The sequence below is a fragment of the Dysidea avara genome, chromosome 7 (assembly GCF_963678975.1).
Source record: "Dysidea avara chromosome 7, odDysAvar1.4, whole genome shotgun sequence".
In the NCBI taxonomy this organism is placed as follows: Eukaryota; Metazoa; Porifera; class Demospongiae; order Dictyoceratida; family Dysideidae; genus Dysidea; species Dysidea avara.
This window is the reverse complement of record NC_089278.1, coordinates 18623795-18648629: the sequence shown is the minus strand read 5'-3', so window position 1 is coordinate 18648629 and position 24835 is coordinate 18623795. Positions and strand designations below refer to the sequence as shown.

The following is a 24835-nucleotide window of genomic DNA, read 5'->3' as shown; positions in this document are numbered from 1 at the left end:
AAAGCACCCCTGCAATCAAAGTAGCCACTATGAAAAATACGGATGATTTCCATTACAAAAGGAAGCTATTGTGCTACCACAAAATCGACACCTTTCACTGTCAGCAAAGTTGAATGGGACACAAAGGAGGACACTGGTGCCAATTAAAATTGGAGCGTTTCACAATTCACTCAGTTATTGGATAAATAGTTGGTACTTTCAAGTACAATCCGAGCCACTAATTATCGTCTGAAAAGTGAAGTGTTCATTATGCTTCATTGTCAGCTATGTTTAACCCGTTACACAGCAGTACAAATCAAGAACTGTTTGAAAAGCACCTCTGCAATCATAGTAGCCACTATGAACAATACGGATGATTTCCGTTATGATAGGAAGCCATCGTGCTACCCCCAAATCAACACTTTTTGCTGTCATCAAAGATGAATGGGATACAAAGGAGGATACTGGTAGGTCCATGAAGAATGCATTATATGTCCTGTGGTATGCCAAAAGGTACCTCTCAGGCCGAAGCGATGCCAAACAGTGAAAAATCAAGTCCATAGCCTCAGCCATTATCAAGTTATGCTTGTCTAAAGGCACCAGTCAGTCAGTCACTAGAAAATTCTGTTTAATAATTTTATTACATTTTTAAATTTCAAAAGCAACTTGTTGAAAGTGTTTTGGGTCAACCTGAAGGCTTGTTTGGGCTTAGTTTTACCTAACCAATACTGCTTCATCATCATTCGGGAAAAGTGAGGCGGTTTTTGGGTGATGTTTTTTCATGGGCCACACCCACACCTTTGTGGTCCCTACTATACAGTACTATCGTACTGTATGACACCTACTTTGGCATTCAGCAAAATAATTGTATTAACATGGGATTTTCTCACAGAGATATGCTGTAATGCCATAATTAATCTCTTGTTTAACTACTTTTTATCGCTTGGATCCCTATTCCATTTTTAAATTACACTAGTATAATCTGTGGTTACCACTCCTTAATAACACCTCCACCTTTTCAAACATACTTTCTGCAACAACTTTAAACAGACTGTAGGACCAGGTGTCCTACAGACCTTCAGCACTTGTGCTGTAAAGCCTTAATATATAAACAAATAATAATAAATAAGTAATTGCAATATATGTCAGTGTTGTACTTTTACAATACGTGCACATGTTACCATTACACTTTGGTTCTGCAGCCTCTCAAAACAGTTCTAGTGATTTCACTTCTCGTGGTAAAAAGATGTCAACTGCATCAATGGGAAGTAGTACCTCTGGTGGTGACATTTTTAATGTCAAAGAAATGTCAGAAGCACCTCTAGGTACATTGTCAGTTAGTACATGGTATACTGACTGATACTGCTTTGTTTTGTAGATGATGATGCATTTGAAATGTCATTAAAGCGAATCGATGAGTCAGTGTTTGAAGAGAATGATATGGGTGTTGTCAAGAAGGAAACATCACTTGAGGAAGTACGAAATGATGAAGTTGATGAAAAGATGTCCCAAGAACAGCAGCAGCAGGAGGTAGAAAAGGAGTCAGCATTTAAAGGGCTGTATACTGGTGCTGATCAAAATGAGACAGATCAAGAGATGGATGACAAGAAAAAACATGCTGCTAAGAAGCCAATCCCCTTACCTCGCCCTAAGAAGTAGTAATAGGTATAACACTACTACACATATGTAGTAGAACATTAAAATATAAAAGTTATGAATTTGTGAAAAGGAGTCTTCCATACAAATGACCATAACTTTTTATTTAAAGAAATGTGCCAGCTCTAAAATTTCTTTATTTGTGACTGTCTCTGGGAAAACCGGTCTTATCGCCCATTTAAAAGTATCGAGAAATGTCGGTTTTAAATATTCTGTGTGTTGTAGCTGGCCAATGGTGGTAGCTACGCATACCAAATTTTCACACGTTTCACAACAATTTCTTACCTTCCTGATCATCCACTGAAGAAGTAGTCAACAGCTAAGTTTCCTGCCATTTTAGATAGTTTTTAAACCGAGGTTGTCTGTATCAGGCGAGCTCCAGAAGGGTGGGAGACGGGGGCCCTGGAAGGCGGGCAAGATGGTGTTCAAAAATTGAAAAGAGACGTGCTGGGATGAATTAGGCCAAGTTATAGGCCATCCAGGGCTCAGAACTGGCTAAAATGAAAGGAAATTTACAGCACGGGTCATTGTCCAACACCACAGAGCTGTACAGCCACACACAGCCATCTCCTGGTTGGCCAGGGCTCCATCAAGACCCCAGACCACCCGTACGGCTCGCCACTGTGCTCTAGAAAAGCAGCCAGCAAAAGCAGACCACTTTACTCTGGTCGACTGTGGCAGTGAAACTTGATAGTGCATTCATTAAGCTTTGTGTTTGTGTGAAAAAATCAAACTTCCTGTCTTGGGCGATAAGAACGGTTTTCGTAGATCCAGTCACATTTATTAACCTATGTTGCAGTTCAGCTTTGACCAAATTCCAATCCAGTATCTACTGATAATTATGAACTATATAATTGAATGTGCGTGGAAGACCCTTTGCAAATCTAGTCACAAAGTTTATTAATTAGTGTAAATTGGTATATCATTGAGTATGTTATAGTAGGGATAATAAAATGTGTATTTTTTGATCAAAAAATTGACTAGATCATGTGATCTGAATGCTTCTGATGAATTACTATGAAAAATTATTATTTTCACTTTCAATTTGAGAGATTATTTATATTTTACTGACAGATAGATGGCAGACACAGATAGACAGGCTGACTGAGTGACTGACTAACTGACTGAACTGAATGATGCCCCTTCAGTCAAGAGTAAAGGCTGGTTTCCCAAACTGCCTGTGTTATTGGCTGAGTCACAGCATCTACGGTAGCCTGCAACTTGCTGCAGTTTACTGCGGTTGGCCTGCAACCATAACTGAGATGATTAACAGTTCACTACACGTCTGTATTTTTCCATATTTTATAAGTTTAGCAAGCCTTGGAAACGACCCTGGCAGCAAAGGTACACCTTAATTTGTTATAACACGGCACATTACAAGTGTTTTAGTGACACTCTACGAAGCATGGTATACTCATAGGCATCATGCTTGGCTTCTTCGTGTTGAACATTGCCAGTGTTTGCCTGTGGTGTTTGTTTCCCTTAAAAAATCGTCCTATTTGCGATGCCAGAAGGGCCTGGAAGGTTGAACCTCTCCCAACTTTTACGGTGACTGCAACACAGTTGTGGCGATACCAGTGAGGTATGTTTCCATATTCTTTAAAGTGATCCTGTCAAGACCCCAGTAATAATCACAGGCAATTAATGCGCAGACAGTTTGCGGCTATATGGAAACCAGCAATAATGGTTAATGCTTTAGATTTGTTTTTTTTCCCGAAACATTCCTTTTGGTTTACCACAGGATATATACTTTTGTCCTACATTTCTTTTCACTTCTAATTCAAAGGTATCAATTTCCAGGTAGTACATTAATCAATACCTAAGTGTGTTTGCACTTGATTTACTCACAATACAACAATTACAATTGAGTATGATAGCCACCTCATGCACTGTAGGCATACCATTCTCCATATGTAAGACTGTGTAATGGGCAGAATGTGAATGAAAACCAAGCAGACTGACTATATATTGCTTGTCAGCAATTAACAGTGTTTAATATAGTCAAGAGGGGAATATGTGGTAAAAAGCTTGGGGAGATGGATAGCAGAACTAAATGAAATTTAGTTTTTATTGATTCAGTTAGGGGTAGTTGAGGGTGTTTCATCAGTGTATGGAACGTGCTTCAGCCAGGACAAATTTTGAACATAAATATCATGCAATTGAATTTGGATTTGGAAGACATTTTAATAGATGAAGAATGAGATAAATGGACTGTAAAAAAATTTTTTTATTAAAAAGTCAGCTATTATGGGATTGAATTTGGTAGCAGTTTTAGCGGACTGTTTAAGAGAATATTTTTTTTAATATACAGATACCAGCCATGTACTCCTTTGTATGTAAATGTGCAGTTTACATATTCAACATATGTATAATAAGATGGCTTAGCTAATATTTTTATGGAGTTGTTGGTGAAGTTCTATTGTAATTTGTGCTGTGTATTCTCCCATAGGTATTAGCAGTACTAGATAAATGATTGTTCAATATCAAGACAATTTTGTTAGTAGCTTTATTTTAATGGTTGCACAATTCATGTACAGTGCTATTTGTGCTACACACCCATCAATTCATTGTACAGCATTATTTTTTAACTATGTTTTGCATTGATTATATTACATGTACTAACTGTACGTTGTTCACTGAGAGAATATAAATTGTTGTACAGTTATGGTAGTATTGTATAGCAGTAATCAAGAAGATTTGCCAAAAAATTCACCAGAAATTAGCCCACCATATATACTATTCCTGTGCCAGCATTGGGTACAGGTCAATCAAACCCAAAAATGCCTTCAAAATGACACTTCCAATAATTTTCTACAGAATTTTTATTTAATGGAGTTGATAACTGACAGACTAACTTACATACTTACTGATGCCTTTGTGACACTAAAGGCCTGATTTTCACTGCTGGACGTATTTTTGGCCTAATATGTGTCTTAAAGTGTACCACAGGAGATACAAATATATAATGGACTTAACTTTGTCCTACTTTGTGTTTCAGTTCTTTTGGTGGTTGTCGATTTAGACACCAATGGCCTGAATAACATAATTTTCATACAGTGATCAAAGTTAATGGAATGATTGCAGATGCACTTAAATGAACTAATGAGGGCTCTGTAACATAAAGTATGTAGCTGAAAATTTAGCAAAACATGTACTTTGTCTGCCATCATTAGTATGGTGAACATGTTTTGTCTGGTACCATTCTTTTCTAATTGTAATGTATAGGAGTTTACCAATGATGATTTAAGTTACTAAAGGTTAACAGAAAAATGATAAGCTAGTAGGGATATTTAGTTAAAAATTGCTGTAACCATTTAAGGGAGATTGATCGCATGAAGCAAAAGTTTATTTCTATTTTATGGTGTTTATTGCTATATAATTAGAGTAGGTATTAACTTTGCTGTTCTCCCTTGTTCAAGCACATTTTATTGTGCTATAATACTAGCTTGTTAATTCCTAATCTGTTTATATTTGTTGGTTTCGTGTAATGAAACAAGAGGCCATAGTTAAATGTGGGAAAACCAGACCCTACATTGGGTCTATGTTATCATCATCTCTCTTAATTCACTAGCTACTTTCAGTGACTTTAGTTTTCTATTAGAAAAACTGATAATTTACTTGATTGTTATAATAAAATGACTGCTTTATTAGGATATATTGGTCTTACAACATACAGTTGCAACAACTGATGAGTTAAGGTAATGATCATAAAGTGCTAAAATGGATTTTCACAATTCAATAGCTTTTAAATTAAATTTCTTAACTAATGAACAAACTTCATGTGTATTAAACTCATAATGGGTGAGCACACATTTAGATATGATTTCCATGTTCTCAACTGCAGCTGTTAATTAGCCATTGTAACTGTTGTATCAGTAATCTAGTTTCTGAAGATGTTACCCCATGCACACCCTTGCTATTACCCTTGCAGTGCACTATATACAAGATTTTAATTTTCTACTGCTAGCAATCAACGATACATTTTGTACATGGTATGGTGCTAAGCACAGGATTTTTAATTTATCAGGAAATGGCCATGGAATCAGTCAAGAGCCAGTCTTACTGGCTGTCACTGTGAAAAAAGCTCAGAATAATAAGGTCTATAACAGTCTTATTATGTTAGTATTGGAATGAAATAGTACAGCATATATTATTAGATTAGGACTTTACTATAACAAGCTTATTGAATACATTTAAGACAGTCATATATTAGAGATTAAATCACTAGTATAGTGCAGTGTATTATCAGACTATACTAAGCCTATTTCAACCATATATTGGCTACTATACTACTGTACTTTTTTACTTTCCTATAATCTGTGGCTACCTTAATTAAATAATTCCTATAATTATATTTGTAATGAATTTAATTCTGTAAATATGTTAAAACCACAATAAGTACAGCTAGTAAATCAATGTCTCCTTGGCCATGGCAGTATCAAATCAATTTCGTCATTTATCAGTCTTTATCCAACTGCAGCAGGTAAGACAGTAAATACAATTCACAAGTTCCATTACAAATTACCTGTATTATCATCACTATGTAGAACTCTGTGACAATCTGATAGTCGTCTCCCACAGCTCTAATACAAAGATGGTAAATATAATGTGTATTCTGGATAATCGTTGGACTTACAGTTTGCAACAATAAGAATCTCATAAAACTGAGACCTTGTCTGGAAACCTAGTATTACCATGTAGAACGGCGGCTAGGTCCCACAACTCTATTAAAGATGGTAAATATAATGCGTATACTGAACAATCACTGTACTTACAGTTTGTAACAATCTTTTAAAACTGAGACCGACAATCCATGTACATCTAAGACAAGTCTAATAAGACCAGGTCTCACAACCCTAAATGGAGGCAAACATAATTCATATTCTGGATTATTTGGTGCACTTACAGGTGTTATCAGTGAGTCTAACCAGACATAAAACAGCCACTTAGTATGTGACTTTGTTGGGCTAACGTGTTACGTAAGCTCACAAGAAGCATCTGATACACTGATAACCAAGTCCAAGAATCTTGTAATCACTAAGTACAACTGAAACAAGACTAAATATAATATAATTTGCATACTCTCAGTGAACTTACTTTTGTTAGCAATACGAGCATGGTCAGTGAAATAAGGACAAACAAGACAGAACAGGTTCTTGAAAACACTCAACTCATTTACAGTACCAGACAAGGTAGCAGCTGTCAGCTGTTGATAAAAAGTAGTGAAAAACATAAAGAAATGAGACCGGTTCCCAGAAGAAATGAGACCAGTTTCCACAAACCTAAACGAAGGTAAATATAAATTGTATACTGGACACTCTCAGTGTACTTACTTACAGATGTTAGCAATAAGAAGAATCTCCTAGAACTGAGACCAAGTCTGTAATTCTACCCTATTGAAAAGAGAATGAATAAAAACACAATCAGGCTTAATGCACTTACAGCTGTAAGTAATTAGAAGATGACGTTGATCAACTCCGTGAAAACAGAACAAAACTGTCCGCATATGGTCACTACCAGATTCTTTAAAGGAAGCAGCTGCCATTGAAGGAAACTAACACTACAGATGTTGTACACTGACAGCCTGTAGAACTAAGAGGTTCGACAAGAAACTGTACCTCTGAAGAGATAATATACAAAATCGTAAGAGCAGACCATGTATCCTCTTACCGTTGATGGCTGATGAACTGTGTCCACTCGTCATCCGCCATAAGCTGAGATAACAGGATATAAAACATGTAATACGTACACAGCAACATCAAAGTTGAATCGTTTGCAGGCCATTGTCATACAATACACAATAAACAATTTAATACGGCTAAACCTATCGTACAAGCTATCATTTTAGTCTAATACTTACTCATCTAGAGCTGTTTTTGATTGCTGTCATCGAAGGAATTGTCCACTTGGCCGCGCCACTTCACCACTACAGCCAGCAGGGACGTACAGTTGTGGTCCATAACTATCATCGTGGCTCATTGGACGATAGCGCCGATCGCGCACACTCTCTCCGCGAGATACACCGTCGTATCACTCACATTTACAACCTCTGATACAACAATAGCGACAAAGATGGCGACTTAATTGCACCTAATACGCATGCGCACACCACTGACCCCTTCAATTTTAAACAGGCATTACTACGAACTTTTGCAGGTGTGCTAACTGTGCAAGAAAATCTAGATTTGTATGGCTCTTAGATTGAATAATTAATTTTAGTGGTATTATATGCTTTGCTATATGAAAATGTGTGCGTATGAAATTATCACAACAAACTGAAGCTAGTTAGCTAGCTATAGTGATTAACAGAAGTGTAGCTACTTATTGTAAAATCATCATGACTTTGTTTGGTACAGTAAAAAAAACTTAAGTCACATGAGATGCTTATAATGAGATGGTGAAGCTAAAAATGAGACAATAATGAGACCTGATGGTGAAGCTAAAAAGTTATCACATTTAGTTAAGTAAACAAAGCCATACAAAGAATGTGTATTAAACTAAAATATAATCTGTTTCCCATAATATAAGATGGGGTTTATACTAAAGTATAAGATAGTTAGTATAATGCAAGACTATACTGAGATTATTTGTATAGTTTAAACCATTAGATATACCATCTTATATTCCTCTTTTTTCACAGTGTGTTTTTACAGCTTTGCCATTTTATCTACACTTTATATAGCCTATACTATAGTTAGCTATAAGGCCACACCAAATAAATTCTCTGTTTCCCGTCCGCCGCTCGAATCTGGTTACTACCAGCTCTAAATATTCCATTATTCCGTATTCTTCCATAATTTTCCGGTTATTCTTGCATACTGATAGGCTCACTTGAAACAGTGTCAGCTCACGTGTCAACAGTGCTATCAAGTCAGCACAAACTTCACGTTTGTGTTACTTTTGCAACTTACAAAGGAAGGAACAAGCTTAAGCATGCTTTTATGCAGCCTTTTTGGCTGTGCCAGACAAGTAATGGCTTGAAAAGCTAGCCAATCTTATATCTTATAATGAAATAATGGAAATGGACCGCCCGCCCGCATGCAAATATGCCTGAGTCCAGGACGGGAAACAGAGAATTTATTTGGAGTGGCCTAATAACTAGCTAATTGCAAATATCTATAGGTAGGTCATAATTCATGATCAGCAAGGATAGACTACAAACTATGTAACTAACACTGTAGCAGTCATAAGCAACCCAGGACCTAGCTATTTATCTTGCATCACATTTTTAGCAGTTTTCGATCGCCAATAAAATAAAATTAAAAATGTTGGCTGATTTCCGGAGCTGTATCAGTGCCAAGATTATAGACTTGATTTTCGCTCTATTCAACGATGATATTATGTTGCCATATATGGAGAAAAGCAAAAAACCATGTAAGGGACTTACTTGGCTATAAAATTATTTTGCTATAAACAAGATAATGTTATTGAGTGTAGTTCCAATTTATTTGTAGTCTGGCGGACTGGCGCTACTGACCCACTATAACTAAGTAAAGCACCTAGCTATCTATATAAAGTGTGTATTGACTGTCCTTGTGAGTTAATCTCGGCCGCTGGGAGGCAGGAGTGAGTTGAGCCTTGAAGGTAGGCGGACAATAAATGTAAATAAAGGTTAACTATTAGCCGCATAGGTCGCTGAAACTCACTGTTGACTTTTCAGTTATGATCATGACTATCAAGATTTCATCAGCATTTCCCATCCCCTTGCTGCCATTCACACTGCTAATTCTGTGGGTGGTGGTTGACGGCACCATCATGCCTGAACAGGGCCAGACTCAGCGGAGCTGTCCTTTGGGACAATTCTGTCGTATTGGAACTAACTGCAGTAGTAATGTTAGTGGATGTGTTGAGACATGCCCTAGTGACACGGAGAGAATGGTCCAAGGAAACTGGAGTACTGGAAACTGTGAAAGAAGTAAGTAGCTAGCCTATGCTATTTATAATTAAGTAGTTTACTATAAATGAATAGCTATGTAGTTAGCTATATACCTGCTTTAATAACTTCATGACACTTGCATACATGCTACTAGCTATAGGTAATCATACACATTTGAGTATAGGGATAAAAATAAACCATTAAAATAGTCCATATTTGTATGTTGTGGGAGCAAATTCGATATTATTTTTTGAATGTATAGCTACTTTTGCAATGGTAAAGCAATGGGCTGTAAAACTATATGAAACGTCATTTTCTTACAAAATAATGGGGCTTATATAATTTATATAAGAGCTGTATCACTGAACAGATCAGCACAGATGTGGTAGCTAGTTCCCTTTCCTTTGGAGAGATATATTTAATTGCTTTTGAATCAAATGCATATGTTTAGAATAAGAATATTCTTCCCTTTTAAACTTATTTGTTTCATTAGCATTTAGAATATTAGTTTTAGCTCTACATTTGAGTGCAATTAGGTAATAATTGTACGAGTAACAGTCAAAATTGCACAAGGTGAAGCCCAGTGCAATTTTGGCTGTTATGAGTACATAATATTATTCCCTAATTGCATGAAAATGTGTGTGATTATCACATAGTGGCCAGCTTTCATGCTTTGTAGTGAGCATCTATCCAGTTCTGTGTGTCCATTGACCACCCCTCCCCTGATTAAAAGACTTCTCAATCTGATTGGCTACTTATGATGTCATAAGTTGTTGCACTTAAAAGAATTCATTTGTCAGCAATTTTGATTGGATATTCAAAAATGTCAATACCTGTTACACTTAAAAGGCTACTATTGTTAGTCTATTTGATTGGCTATCTACTGTATCACTTTCTTGTTGCAGCTTCTGTAATTCTGTTATTTCATTTGCTGTTTTACAGTACAATTACAAAAAAAACATGTGATTTGGGATTAATTGCATTCCTACTATTGGAACAAACGTATGGAAAACTAAATCTCTGTGATTATTATAAAAATAGCTATTAGTTATGCAATCAGTAACAAAACTTTGAAATACTCCAATGTTTTCTAAATTAACAATCGAATCGTTCCATAATCTAACAGTGGTTGGGAAAAAAATCAAATTTAATTCTTGACCAATGGTTTTGATATCTCCTATCATGGCCTCTAGTGATAGTTTCAAGTGACAATATTTTATGTGGTAATCTGAGTATTACAGATCCTTGAAGAATCTTGTATAACATGATGAGACTGTTTACTTCATCCAGGCTGCATCAGTATGATTGTTGAGAATACCAGTAACACTACTGGTATAAATAAATCATATGTATTTAGATACTATGAACCTAGCAGCATGGCATTCTATGAATGCTTTCTAATTTGTTGATGTTGCACCTAGCATAAAGTGTTCAAACTGCTGACGCATAGTTCCAGAGTGGGTCTCACACACAAAGTGTAAGCTTGACTTCTTACTTGTGAGTACATTTATCAGTATTGAAAATCATCATCCATTTGTCCAATCTTCTGTTCGTAACATATCCTGTTAAATATGGTGGTTGTCTGCAGACTGAATGGGCCTGTACAATAGGCAGCCATCAGCAAATAAACTGCAAGAGGAAGTTACCACAATCAGGTAGGCTATTTATGTACACTCTCTTTGCTGCGTGGTATTGTGTTATCTGCAATGGTTTTCCATCATCAACTGTTGATGTCACTAGCAGAACACCTCAGAGCACCTGTTCTCCACGGGAATATCTCTTGTCTTATTCCATAGTAATTTAATTTGTATAATTATGAGATAGTGATGTTAATACTTTATCAAATGCTTTAGTTAGGTCATGTAATATGGCATCAGTAAGGACCCTTTTCATTAAGGTTTAAGACAATATTGTGCACTGTGTTTATTAATTACAATTTTGTAGCATGTTTGGTGCACAAAGTTCATATTAACACTTTGAAACAATTTTATAAGTGGTCTATAATTTTGTTGTGTATAATATATTGCAGAGTTTTGCAACATACTGAAGATAATGGTACTGGCCTATAGTTTTTAGGATTGCTATGATTACCCTTCTGGAACAAGGGAGTTACAGAAGCTATTTTCCAATTGTCAGGGATGCAACCCTGTATTAAATAATAATGTTATAAATCTTATGCCATCATTTTTAATAGTACAAGTAGAAGCAAAAATTTGTAATTTTACATTCGATTAGGGATCATAGTAATAAAAAGTAAAGAAACAAGGTGGTTGCCTATATATGCCTGCAAATGTACTAGTGGACATTTAATCCGTAATTCAGTCTTCAGAACCTCTGTTGTACAGCTATAGACTGAATTAGGGATTAAATGTCCACTAGTACATTTGCAGGCATATATAGGCAACCACCTTGTTTCTTTATTTTTTATTACTATGATCCCTAATCGAATGTAAAATTACAAATTTTTGCTTCTACTTGTTTGTTTACTTTTTTTTAAAACCATAATTAGCTATAATTTGAAATTGTAGAGTATAGGGATATAACACTTGTTATATTGTTTTACTGAAATTTAATATCATGCCTGCACCATGCACTTATTTATGTACTATATGCTCCCTACTCCAGTTTAAAATTTCTAATTTTCTTAACATATTTGTTTGAAAACTTTTTTGTAACATAAATTTTATCTCTGCAGGGGGATCGAGCTATACAGGCATACAGATTATGGAATGTTACCCTGCGATGCTGTGCATATTACATATGTAGAGATCATCAAGTCAGAACATGCACGTGCATGTGTTGTGATATTATAGTATGCATTAATGCGTAGCAGTGAAATGCAGCATAAAATAACCACATGCATGCAGTAGCTTTATAGTGGAGGCTTAAGTAATTAAAGCTATAAGAAAGTGTTGATAGTGACATTATGTGCAATTATAATAGCTATAGTTTGGCTTCAATCATATATATCAGTCATTATGCATATTTTCTTTGATAATTGTTAAAAGGGCAAAAGCATGTGAACTCAGCAAATGGAGGCTTTAAGTAATTAAAACTATAAGAAAGTGTTGATAGTGACATTTATAATAGCTATAGTTTGGCTTCAATCATATATATCAGTCATTATGCATATTTTATCTGATAAGTGTTAAAAGGACAAAAGCATGTGAACTCAGCAAAATTTATTTAGTACAATAATAATTAATTGCAAATGATTGATCTTTTCTATAAAATTCATCATCATATTTCATCATTGTTTCAGCATGCTCTCTTCTGTCTGTTCTCCCTCTAGTCCCTCCTCTGTAGCCTCTACCTCCTCCTCTATAGCCATCCTGCATATCATTAATTGGTTTGTATGCTCCTCTTCCTCTAGCGCCACCTCCCTTGCCTCTAAATCTGTCACTTCCCCTGCCTCTGCCACCACCTCGTCTTCCTCTGCCAGTATCTATTCTTCCTCTTCCTCTGCCACCACCTCCACTGCCTCTTCCAATATCTACTCTTCCTACATCATCACTGTCTGCTTCTTCACTGTGTTTTCTTTTCAAGCCTTTATAATCAAATACTTGCTACGATATATATATATCACTCACGCGACTAATAATGTCAAGAGTCGGCCTGACACTCCACTCTAGATCTAGACGCGCGTGCTTATAGATTGAACGTGTTACTCGTGTATTCTAACATTTTAGTTCAATAGTGGAAAAGCTTGTCAAAACGCGCGCCTCAGCAGTCGATCAGTTCAAAGATATTTTTAGAGGCGCGTAAGTACCTTGTACACGCCTCTGATATCTATGATTAGTGTAAGGCGAATGCACTCTGTTTTCAGCTACCAACGAGGCTAATGGTATGTTAAACACCTACATAACATTTCAAGCAAAGAGTAGTGCAAGAAACGCCTGAGTAATTTTAAGTCTTGCACTGAAGCCATAACGCTCGCACTGAAGCCATTACGTGTACCGCAAATCGTCACCCACGTAGTACTGGAGTAAGGAAATGGGTACAAAGGATCTTTTAGGAGGCCAAAGGTAGCACCATGACACATGCATTGTAGCTGCTGCGGTTGGCGAAAAGGCACGTCTCGGGCTGAAGCGACGTTGAACAGTGAAGAAATCAGGCCTGTAGCCTTAGCCGTTATCGAGTTACGCTTGTCTGAAGGCATTAGTTAGTTAGTTAGTAAGTCAGTCAGTCAGTCAGTCAGTAGAAAATTCTGTTAAATACGAATTTTTTTAAATTTCATAGCAACTTGGTGGAACGTTCTAGCATTGATCTGAAGACATTTTTGAGCTTGGCTATGCCTAACCAATACTGCTAATCTGTCGGAAAGTTAATATTAGCTGATTTTAGGGTGATATTTATTGGGCAAGAAATCCCAAATCTTGTGGATCCCTAATATACAGTTACTATCATACTGTATGATAAGTGGAATGCTATCAGATCCTGTGGCTGTAAACATCTACCTGTTTCAGTAAGGTTGACACCTCGACAACAGTTGTTTCAAATTATTTGAGTTCAGGGTATGGACTAGGGCCAAGGTTTGGCATACTGCAATCAATGTCTTGGGTAAACACCAATTATTTAGTATCTCTGCTTTTTCTACATCACCAGAGCATATAGCTCCATCTTTATGTGTTGGAATGTCACAAGTATCTTTATACATAGATCAAGACACACGGTAGTGTGTTGTGCGGCCCAAGAAGCCGGCGCTCCACACCGTGAGTATATTAGCAGGAAAGAAAACGTCATTTTCACACCTTTGTATCTCGGTGATCCTTTATCCAATTGAAATCACATTTGCTACACAGTTGTCCGCCAGATAGAGGAGTCTACATTCCAAATTTGAAGGAAATCGCTCCAGCCAGTTTCAAGATACAAGCTGCCAAAGTTTTGATTTTTTTCTTCAATTTTTCTTTGTCTTTTCGCACACTTTCAAAATTTGCTAGAAAACGCAAATGCATACTCCGATCGCCTTACAATTTGGCACACTGAAAGAAAGTCCAAAGGTGAATCCTAGTATCATATTTAGTGGAAATCCGGTGAATGGTTCAGGATTTATAACCGATCATTGACGTAAAACAAGATCAATTTGTTGTGACGCCTACGGGGTAAACAGCTTCATGGAATGAGTTGCAAATTGCTATGTAGATGGAGTAACCATCGTAGGAGTGCCTTTTGGTGGTTTGAAAGGAATTGAGATAAAGACTATGGAGATATGACACAAAACCCAACCTGTGTTACAATTATGTGATCGGTTTTTATGAATAAAAAAGTATTAGTTTTCACTCCTATTAGGAAAACCGCTTAGAGCAATGAGCTGAAAATCAGTGTATAGCTGGAATAATCTTCATAGAAAGTCCTTGCAGTAGTACAGAAGAATCAGAGTACAAGCCACTGAGTTGTGATTCGAAAGCCAATTCCGTGTAGCAAATGCGAGATCGGGAGACTCTATTAGAACAGTTACCCTAATAGAGCATTCAGCTAATTTATTTACTCCACTCTAGAATTCTATTACATTGCAAGTTATTCTGTAGGGAGTTCAGCTGCAAACAGTTAATCTTATAGACAGTTCAGCAAGAAGCAAGTTACCCTATAGAGAGTTCAGCTACAAATATATCACTGTAGTGATTCAGTAGAATCAGAACATTACAAATCACACTGAAGAGAGTTCAGCTATAAACAAGTCATACATCCTGTAGAGAGCTCGGCTACACTCTCTAGAGAATTCAGCTACAAACAAGTCACTGTGGAGAGAGTTCAGCTACAAAGAAACTACCCTGTAGAGAGTTCATCTGTACAAACAATTAAGTTTCCCTATAGAGATCAGCTGCAAACAAGTAACCCTGTAGAGATTTCAGCTACAGACAAGTCACTTTATAGTTTATACAGAGTTCAGCTACAAAGAAACCATCCTGTAGAGAGTTCAACTACAAACTAGTGGAATCAGTTTGAAACAAGAGATTTCAGCTACAAATAGATCACCCTGTAGAGAGTTCAGCTATGAACAGATCACCCTGTAGAGAGTTCAGTTATACAAGTCACCCTGTAGAGAGATCAGCTAGAAGAAGTCAGTCTAAAGAGATCAGATAGAAGCAGGTCACCTTGTAGAGAGTTCAGCTACAAAGAAATCATCCTGCAGAGACTTCAGCTACAAACAAATCCCCTGCATAGAGTTCAGCTGCAAATAAATTACCCAGTAGAGAGTTCAGCTACAAACAAAACACCCTGTAGAGAGATCAGCTAGAGGAAGTCATCTTGTAGAGAGATCAGCTAGAAACAAGTCACCTTGTAGAGAGTTTAGTGGCAAAGAAACCATCCTGTAGAGAGATCAGCTAGAAACAAATCACCATGTAGAGAGTTCAGCTACAAACAAATCACTCTGTAGAGAGATCAGCTAGAAACTAGACACAATATAGGGGATTCAGTAACAAACAAATCACCTTGTAGAGAGTTTAGTGGCAAAGAAACCATCCTGTAGAGAGTTCAGCTACAAACAAATCAATCTGTAGAGAGATCAGCTAGAGGAAATCATCTTGTAGAGAGATCAGCTAGAAACAAGTCACCTTGTAGAGAGTTTAGTGGCAAAGAAACCATCCTGTAGAGAGATCAGCTAGAAACAAATCACCATGTAGAGAGTTCAGCTACAAACAAATCACTCTGTAGAGAGATCAGCTAGAAACTAGACACAATATAGGGGATTCAGTAACAAACAAATCACCTTGTAGAGAGTTTAGTGGCAAAGAAACCATCCTGTAGAGAGTTCAGCTACAAACAAATCACCCTGTAGAGAGATCAGCTACAAACAAATCACCTTGTAGTGAGTTCAGCTACAAACAAATTACCCTGTAGAGAGATCAGCTACAAACAAAACACCTTATAGAGACTTCAGCTACAAAGAAACCATCCTGTAGAGAGTTCAGCTATAAACAAATCACCCTGTAGAGAGTTCAGCTATGAACAGATCACCCTGTAGAGAGTTCAGCTATACAAGTCACCCTGTAGAGAGATCAGCTAGAAGCAAGTCACCTTTTAGAGAGTTCAGCTACAAAGAAACCATCCTGTAGAGACTTCAGCTACAAACAAATCACACTGCATAGAGTTCAGCTGCAAATAAATCATCCTGTAGAAAGTTCAGCTACAAACAAATCACCCTGTAGAGTGTTCAGCAATGAACAGATCACCCTGTAGAGAGATCAACTAGAAGAAAGTCACCGGAGTTCAGCTACAAAGAAACCATCCTATATAGACTTCAGCTACAAACAAATCACCCTGCATAGAGTTCAGCTGCAAATAAATCATCCTGTAGAGAGTTCAGCTACAAACCAATCACCCTGTAGAGTGTTCAGCTAGATAAATGTCACCCTACAGAGAGATCAGGTCACCATATAGAGAGACCAGCTAGAAGATGTCACCTTTTAGAGAGTTCAGCTACAAAGAACCCACTCTGTAGAAAGCTCAGCTAGAAACAATGTACTTTATAGAGAGATCAGCTAGAAACACGTCACCCTGTAGAGATTTCAGTTACAAACAGTTGATAGTTCAGCTAAATACAAGTCACCCTGTAGAGAGATCAGCTAGAAACAAGTCACCTTGTAGAGAGTTCAGTGACAAAGAAACCATCCTGTAGATAGTTCAGCTACAAACAAATCACCCTGCATAGAGTTCAGCTGCAAATAAATCACCCTGTAGAGAGTTCAGCTACAAACAAATCAACCTGTAGATAGTTTTGATAGAAACATATCACCCTGTAGAGAGTTCAGCTAGATAAAAGTCATCCTACAGAGAGATCAGGTCACCCTATAGAGAGATCAGCTAGAAGAAATCACCTTGTAGAGAGTTTAGCTAGAAACAAATCACCCTGTAGAGAGTTCAGCTGCAAACAAATCACCCTGTAGAGAGTTCAGCTACAAACAAATCAAACTGTAGAGAGTTCAGTTACATTTCATGATCAAGTCCCTTAGTAGAGAGATCAGCTGTGAGCAAGTTATCCAGTAGGGAATATTAGACATGTAATAAATATGTGTATATAAACTCATGAAAATATGCACATTTTAATAGCATTTATTACAAATCCACTTGAAACCAAAGCGAACTAAAGCCAAAATAGCTTTGAAATTCTTACCCAGCACCTTCGTGTGCACTAAGCGCCACTGAAAATAATTATCGTGTTGCTGTTGTTTAAGACATTCGGAGCCTTTAAACAGCTTTTAAGACTTTACAACCACCTGAAAAAATCTAAATGGCAAAATTAACCGTAAGACACTACTACTAAGAGGTGATTATTTGCTGCTTCAAAAATGCGGCAACTAATAAGAGAATCTGGCTCTCCCAGTCATCTACAACTTGGCCTGTTTGTGCCCCTCCCCTTGCCAACTCCTGGATCCGCCCCTGAAATCTGCTTTGTCTTTTTATTCTTCCTGTGGTAAAGAAAAAGGATAGGTTAAGAAAGCCTAAAAGCCAGCCTATTGCCAGCTTTGGGGTATACAAATACAAAGAGAAGTGATATCTAATCAAAAACAGCCAAGCTATAAAAAAGGTGCGGCCCCTAAAAAGGCCATGGTGCAAAAAGATGTGAAATCCAAGGTGGCTGCCAAGAAATGGCTGTGATGGTAGGTTAATGGTAAGAATTTTAATAACGACAATTAAAGTGAATTTGGTGCCGAAACACAAATTCACATGAATTGTTGTTATTAAAAAATTTTATCATTGACCTACCATCACAGCCATTTCTTGGCCGCCACCTTGGATTTCACATCTTTTTTCACCATGGCCTTTTTAGGGGCCGCACCTTTTTTTACAGCTTGATTAGATTTAATATAACAGAAGTTCTCCCTTCTATCATTTCTATATGGACCAAACAAATTTGAGTCACGTAGGCGTGGGCAAAACGCATGACACAACCATAGGGAAACTGTATAGCGCTATCGCAAATTGATACCTTGCGTAGTCAGGGAAAGAACTGGAACACAAAGGAGGACAAAGGTAGGTCCATGATACATGCATTGTACGTACTGCGGTTGGCAAAAAGGCACATCTCGAGATGAAGCGATGTCAAACAGTGAATAAATCAAGCTTGTAGCCTTATCCATTGTCAAATTATGCTTGGCTGAAGGTACCAGTTAGTTAGTTAGGGGTGGTGCACAATTTTCTGCTTTTTTGCAAGCGTACAAAGAATACTCTTTTTTCTAACCCCCTCCCCCCAGCCTAAAGCGTACTGTATAAATGTTGACACATGGATGTATTGTATAGCAGAACAAACACATGGATACTTTTTTAATATTGCAAAATTCATGTATGGTATTTGTTTTGCCTTTTAGGTATATTATCATTTTGATGCTTTTGAAGCTGATATATACCCGAAAGAAACATTCCTACACACAGCGGGCATTAGTACCTGATGCACATTTGCAAATGTGTACATACACATCATAGAAACAGTTCATGGCTATCTTCAACGTGTTTATGTACAGAACCATCCCAACACTGACAGTTGCAACAATAGTACTAGTTTGTTGGGTATTCACCATAGTCTGAGGTGGACTGGAATCAGGAGATGTGGGTACACTCTGCAGAGACAAGTTTTCTTTATAGGCAACCCACGACTACCACAACTATATAGTGTAAACATATTAGTACCCACAAAATCCAGCCTCCCATACCCAACAGTATTACTAAACCCACAACAACACCTTCTGTAGGTAGAAAACAAAAGCAACAGGCAGTGTAGCTACAAGCTATTCAGTTGTAACTGTTTATCAGTGTTAATTGCTAGGCTAAGACTAAAAAGAAAGAAAAGTAAGTCAGCTGTTATAAAAGTATATAAAGCCTGTAGTACGTGTTATCACACTGATAACCGTCTTACCTGTAGATTCAATGAGCTTTATTAGGGTTTCCAACTCAAAATAGGAAGGTGCCTCCTTTTGTTGTTTCTGGAGATTTTCCACACACAGACTGACCTTTAAGATAAAGCAAACAAGTGCTAATCTGTTATTGGATTGCTTGTAGCATTGGGTATCAGCATAAGTGTAACATGTAAACACATACAAAAAGTGGTCACGCGACCAATAATACCATAGTAGTTACATTGTACAACTTGTTAGAATATCATCATATTTTAAGGTGATCCAAGTCACAATTAGTGTATTTTGTGCCTTAATGCAGACTTCTGTACATCTTGTAATGCTATAGCACATTTTGTATAGTTATAATGGGATTTTTGGCCTCATGACCACTTTTTGGATATTTATGGTGAAAACTGCACTGATATTGCAAGCAATAGACAGTGTAATATTATATTAGTACTTCTATGCTTTATCTTAAGGTCAGTCTGTGTGAAAATCATCAGAAACAATGTAGAATTGAGGCATCATCCTATTTTGCAGTGGAAATCCTATATGAAGGGAATTTTGGTCACATAATCACTTTTTGGATATTTACACACATATGTTAAAATTATGCTGATGTTGAATGCTGCAAACAATCCAATAACAAATTAGCATTTGTTTACTTTATCTTAAAGGTAAATTTGTGAGAAAGTCTCCAGAAACAACAAAATGATGCACCTTTGTATTTTGAGTAGAAACCCTAGCTTTATCTTTCCTCTTATAAAGCTTCTTTTCATTGGTAGCTAACCTTAGCTATACTACTGTTTTCCAGAGTTCGCCGAAACACAATTTCGTCCAATCATTGGCTTGGGCCCATGCATTAACAACATCAGCTTGCTTTAGTTCACTGTTTATAATTGGACACTGAATAAGTAGCAGTGGAGGTTTACTACTAGCCTTATCACTACATTCGGATTTCTCGCCAACTGACGTGATCGACATTTTTAAAAAGCGTACATGCGATTTTACCCCCTCCCCCTAGCGTATGGTTTGTACGCTTGCGAAAAGCAGAAAATTGTGGACCACATCTTAGTCAGTAGAAAATTCAGGAAATTTTTAAATTTCCATAGAAACTTGTTGGAAGCGCTGGGGTCACTCTGAAGGCATTTTTGGGCTTGGCTATGCCTAACCAATATTGCCAAGTTGTTATGAAGAAAATTTGAGGCTTATTTTAGGGCAATATTTTTGGGTAAGAAAGCCCAAAACTGCGTGATCCCTAATATACAGTATTACCATACTGTATGATATGCTCGACTTTCTCTACTTTGTAGTAGTATGGGTAAGCCTTTTTGCATAAACAAATTTGTAAATTCCTGTAATTATACCTTCATGTTGTATGCATAATCAAGACACACAGTAGTGTGCTGTGCAGCCAAGAAATCTGGTGCACCACACTGTGAGTATATTGACAGGAAAAAAGAAAACAGCTTTTTCATGTGTGCATAGTTCCATCATAGCTCTATGGCCCCTTCTCCAAAGCACACCATTTTTGCATTATAGTTGTCCCCCAGGTAGGTTACGCCACACAGCAAATTTGATTAAATTCGCAGCAGCCATTTGTGAAATATGGGCATTTAAAGTTTTGTTTCAATTTCTTTGTTTTTATGTATGTGGGCTTTGATTTTTCTTTTCGCACACTTTGCAAAAATTGCTATAAAATGCAAATGTGTAACTCGATTGCCTTAATCTTAGGCACAAATGAGGAGTATGTAATGGTGGATTCATGTGCTAAGTGTACTGTGAATCTGAGGAATATCCAAGGAGTTATTCATGTTAAAAAAGATGATACTTCTGTCACAGCTACAGGGTAAACCGAGTATAGGAATAACTTGAAAATTGGTGTGTAGATAGGCTGATCATCATAGCAGTGCCTTTTGATAGTTTGAATAGCAATAGAGTTACAGTGACAAAGTTATAAAGCAAAAACCAAATAAATGTAAAATCGTGGGATCGAGATACTCTAGTAGAGCAGTCACCACGGGGTAAAAAAGGTGTACAAAAAATGGCAACAAAAACCCTTATCAGAGTTTGAACCAGGGACCTCCATACCTAACACCTGCATCCTTAACCACTGAACCACTGCTACCTTGGCTGTTCACTTCAGTTAATTTCTGCTTTATAAATGAAGAAATTTCTAGTTGAAATCTGCTTATAATCTAACGTTTGTAATTTCATAGATCTACCAATAGAAGTATACTAGATAGTTCTAGAACATTCTATGTATGTGTTGTATTAGAAGTACTCAAAAAATTCACTCCATTAGAGTATCAAATATTGAATTAAATCATGCAATGAAATACATTTATAAGTCTGTCTTCCATAATCATCATTGTATCTGCATAGAAAAGAAGAAATGTGAGTAAAAAAAAAAAAAACCTTAAAGTCTGCCATAGAATGGTTTTGGGACCTTATCAAGTACAAAAAGAAGTGAAATCCACACAAAAACATCCAAGCTGGTGCGGCCTTAAAAAGCCTGGGTGGAAAAAGGTGTGAAAGGCTTAGCATTAACATCATTGCAGCCATTTCTTGGCTGCCACCTTTGATTTCTTACCTTTTTTTACCTATGCTTTTAAGGCTGCACCATTTTTTCATAGCTTGGCTGTTTTTGTGTGGATAAAATATGCTTTGACCTTTGGAAGATAATGAGGTCTTTAAAGTAGCCATAAGAGATCTGCTGTCAGGTCTCAAAAAGAAAAACCTCAAGCATTGCAAATCTGCAGTGGGAGACCACTTGCCCAAGTCAATACATGTTTAACCACTGCATTCCTATTAAATGTGCACCTAAAACACATTAATTGAGGGAGGTAGTGTCTAACGTTGTAGCTATGTTGTTAAGACAAACAAACAAAGCCAGAGAAACTTCTGTTTGTGTTTTGGTAAGTGTGCCTGTTTCGTACTATTGGTGACATGCCTGGTCTTTATTGCTGAGGCACCATAAGCCAGCAATAACTTGAGACAACTGGTTGCCATCATTATCCACTAGAGCCTTATCTTCAAACTGTAACAGTTTCTCTACACCTGCTCTTCACACTGTTGTGATGCAACAACTCGTAGCTTTTCTTGTTGACACTTTGCTATATATTTTGCTATAGCACTACTCTTAATTCTATAATTATTGATTTATAAAAATGAAGTAGAGATCTAAGTGATAAAAAGTAGTGAAACAAGAGATGAATGATGGTATTATAACGTAGCTCTGTGGGAAAATCCCTTATTTAATTAGTATAAATTTTGTCAAAAGACTGGATTGTACAAAAAGGACAAGCCTGCAAATGTACTCCCCACAAACACATACATACAGTAACACAAGACATTACAAAAACAATGAAACCACTAGGACTACAAGGACAAAACAACAGGTTTGTACAAAAACAAATTAAACACCTTAATATAAATACACAACAACAAAAAAATCAGAAAAGAGAACAATAGAGGGCTGAAAAAAATAAGGGTGCTGTTTTTAATTTGCAGAATGGCTTGAGGCATGGTATTCCACAAAAATGAAAAATGGGTTGTTAAAGAATAATGGAAAGAATTAATAGAAGAAGCAACAGGCCAAACAGATAGAGGATGTGATCTTGTAGGAACTTGAAACAACTGAAAATGTTCACAAAAAGGTAACAAGTTTCTGTGGTGAAGACGATCATGAATATAACAAACTATCTATATAACTATCTATCACATTATACCAATTTCTTCCAAAGTAAGGATTTTCCCACAGAGCTATGTTGTAATACCACCATTCATCTATTGTTTCACTACTTTGAATTCCTACTTAATTAATAAGTTAAGTTTGTTTAGTTTTTTTTTGTTATAGCTACAGCTATGATACCAAAAAGTGTGCTACCAAAAAGCATGTTTTCACCATGCTACCAAAAAGCATGTTTTCACCATGCTACCAAAAAGGATGTATTTAATGGTCAATTGCTATTTGTACAGCTAGATCATTAAGGGGCATGTCCCTCAATATTTTTGGTCCAGCTGTACTAGATCATAAAGGAGCATGTTGCTCAATTGTTACTGGTCCAGTTAAGGTCCTATCGTGCAAGTACAGTGTCTGCCAACTGTCTACCGTTAATGTATCAGTGTGAGCACTTTTGGTGTCCAAGTGTTGATACAGAAAATTAATGCCTCAATACAGGACCTAGCATGAAGAAGGATAAAAGTAGATTGAAGATAAAAGGAAACACAATGTGCAGAGGGCAAGCACTCATTCAACCCCAAAAGGCACATACCACTGGTGAAGTTGTTATTATGTCGGCTAGGCCTCCAGCCTTGCAACTGTGGTCAGTACAGTAGTGGGCAGGCAGAGGAAATTAGAGTTTCGGTGAGTGTTTAAAGAAATTCTATGTCCAGCCACCTGCAAGTCATCTCTTGTTTTTAATGCTGTATTTGGTGTTAGCTTAATTAGATGGACTAATATTATTCTGTAAAGGTGATTTTCATTGCATAAGATGTCTCCAGGATGATTTTTAAAGGTGGAATTATAAACAGCACACATCACTTTGGGGGGATCCCTACTTAAAGAGTAGTAGTACCGTACTGTTTGATGGGAAACAGAGACAAGGTGTGAGCTTCAATTTTCCAGCTCTTCAACAAAAACATGTTCAGTCTTCTACACTTACTGTAATTTAACGTAGTACGATGATTTTAAAACAACATATCCAATCCCACAATGACTTACATACCCATATAAAATGATCCCATTATCTAAGTTAGTTAGGAACCGCACCTTGGTTATTTATGGTTTAGAAACCACGCTTTGCTCAGTTTCTAAATCCATGGTCTGGGTTCCTAACCTCAATTGGTAGGACAGCATAACCTATTTGAAGTCTAGCTATTTGCTGCATACTGCAAAGTGTAGGCAAACTAGGATTAATTATACACATTCTCCAAATGTGATTGAAATGCTGGGTATTGAGCATGTTTCAATAAACACTTACCACAACAAAGCAGAAGCATTGAGGTTCAATTAATTATTAATGCACTCTTTAGTGCTAATTAACTCATTGAGAATTAAGTTGGTATCACGCTATTGGTGAAACTGCATAGCCTATGGTTTGCCAATTATCACACAATGAAACATATCTTCTCAAACAACAATACTTCACTGCATAACCAATCATTGAAAAGTTTATGCATACTGGTCTACCACTTCCAACGGACATTATTGTTCTATATATCACTTTGAGGCTTCTGTGTATCATCCAGCTGATATATAACTATGTATGACAAAAGTTTTGCAGATGTTGTTTGTACGTTCAAGACACATGGTAGTGTATCATGTTTCCTAGGAAACTAGTGTACCACACCATACTTATATTGGATAGAAAAATGTGATTTTCACACATGCACAGCTCCATGGTTCCTTCTCCAAAGCAGAGCTGTACAATTATCTAGATATAACCGACTATCAAGATATTGCAAGGCTTATCATGATAGGTTT

At 36.9% G+C, this 24835-nt stretch overlaps 2 protein-coding genes and 1 long non-coding RNA gene across 7 annotated transcripts in view; 2 read left to right on the top strand and 1 right to left on the bottom strand.

Moving 5' to 3' along the window:
* LOC136259675 (uncharacterized) overlaps positions 1 to 4300 on the top strand; it is a 131131-nt gene extending 126831 nt beyond the window's left edge. For both annotated transcript variants that reach the window (XM_066053178.1, XM_066053177.1), the window contains 3 exons: positions 1182 to 1304; positions 1358 to 1644; positions 4085 to 4300. In XM_066053178.1, the coding sequence (XP_065909250.1) occupies positions 1182 to 1304; positions 1358 to 1638 (404 nt within the window). In that variant the 3' untranslated portion in view covers positions 1639 to 1644; positions 4085 to 4300. The remainder of the gene's footprint in view (positions 1 to 1181; positions 1305 to 1357; positions 1645 to 4084) is intronic.
* A 1684-nt stretch (positions 4301 to 5984) lies between these two features.
* LOC136261618 (uncharacterized) lies at positions 5985 to 8163 on the bottom strand. 4 transcript variants are annotated; one of them, XR_010703965.1, is made up of 10 exons: positions 7496 to 8163; positions 7306 to 7349; positions 7078 to 7255; positions 6969 to 7028; positions 6733 to 6917; positions 6542 to 6693; positions 6411 to 6491; positions 6272 to 6359; positions 6161 to 6218; positions 5985 to 6109 (listed from the first exon to the last, which is right to left on the bottom strand). It is a non-coding gene; the product is annotated as an uncharacterized lncRNA (long non-coding RNA). The 4 variants fall into 4 exon arrangements; XR_010703962.1 differs by having other exon boundaries at positions 6542 to 6682; positions 7496 to 7983; XR_010703963.1 differs by having other exon boundaries at positions 6542 to 6682; positions 6973 to 7028; positions 7496 to 7983.
* Positions 8164 to 9076: 913 nt separating this feature from the next.
* The window catches only part of LOC136259674 (uncharacterized), a 144433-nt gene continuing 128674 nt past the window's right edge, over positions 9077 to 24835 (top strand). Inside the window, exons 1-2 of the mRNA XM_066053176.1 lie at positions 9077 to 9219; positions 9267 to 9550. Of these exons, the coding sequence (XP_065909248.1) occupies positions 9298 to 9550 (253 nt within the window). The 5' untranslated portion in view covers positions 9077 to 9219; positions 9267 to 9297. The remainder of the gene's footprint in view (positions 9220 to 9266; positions 9551 to 24835) is intronic.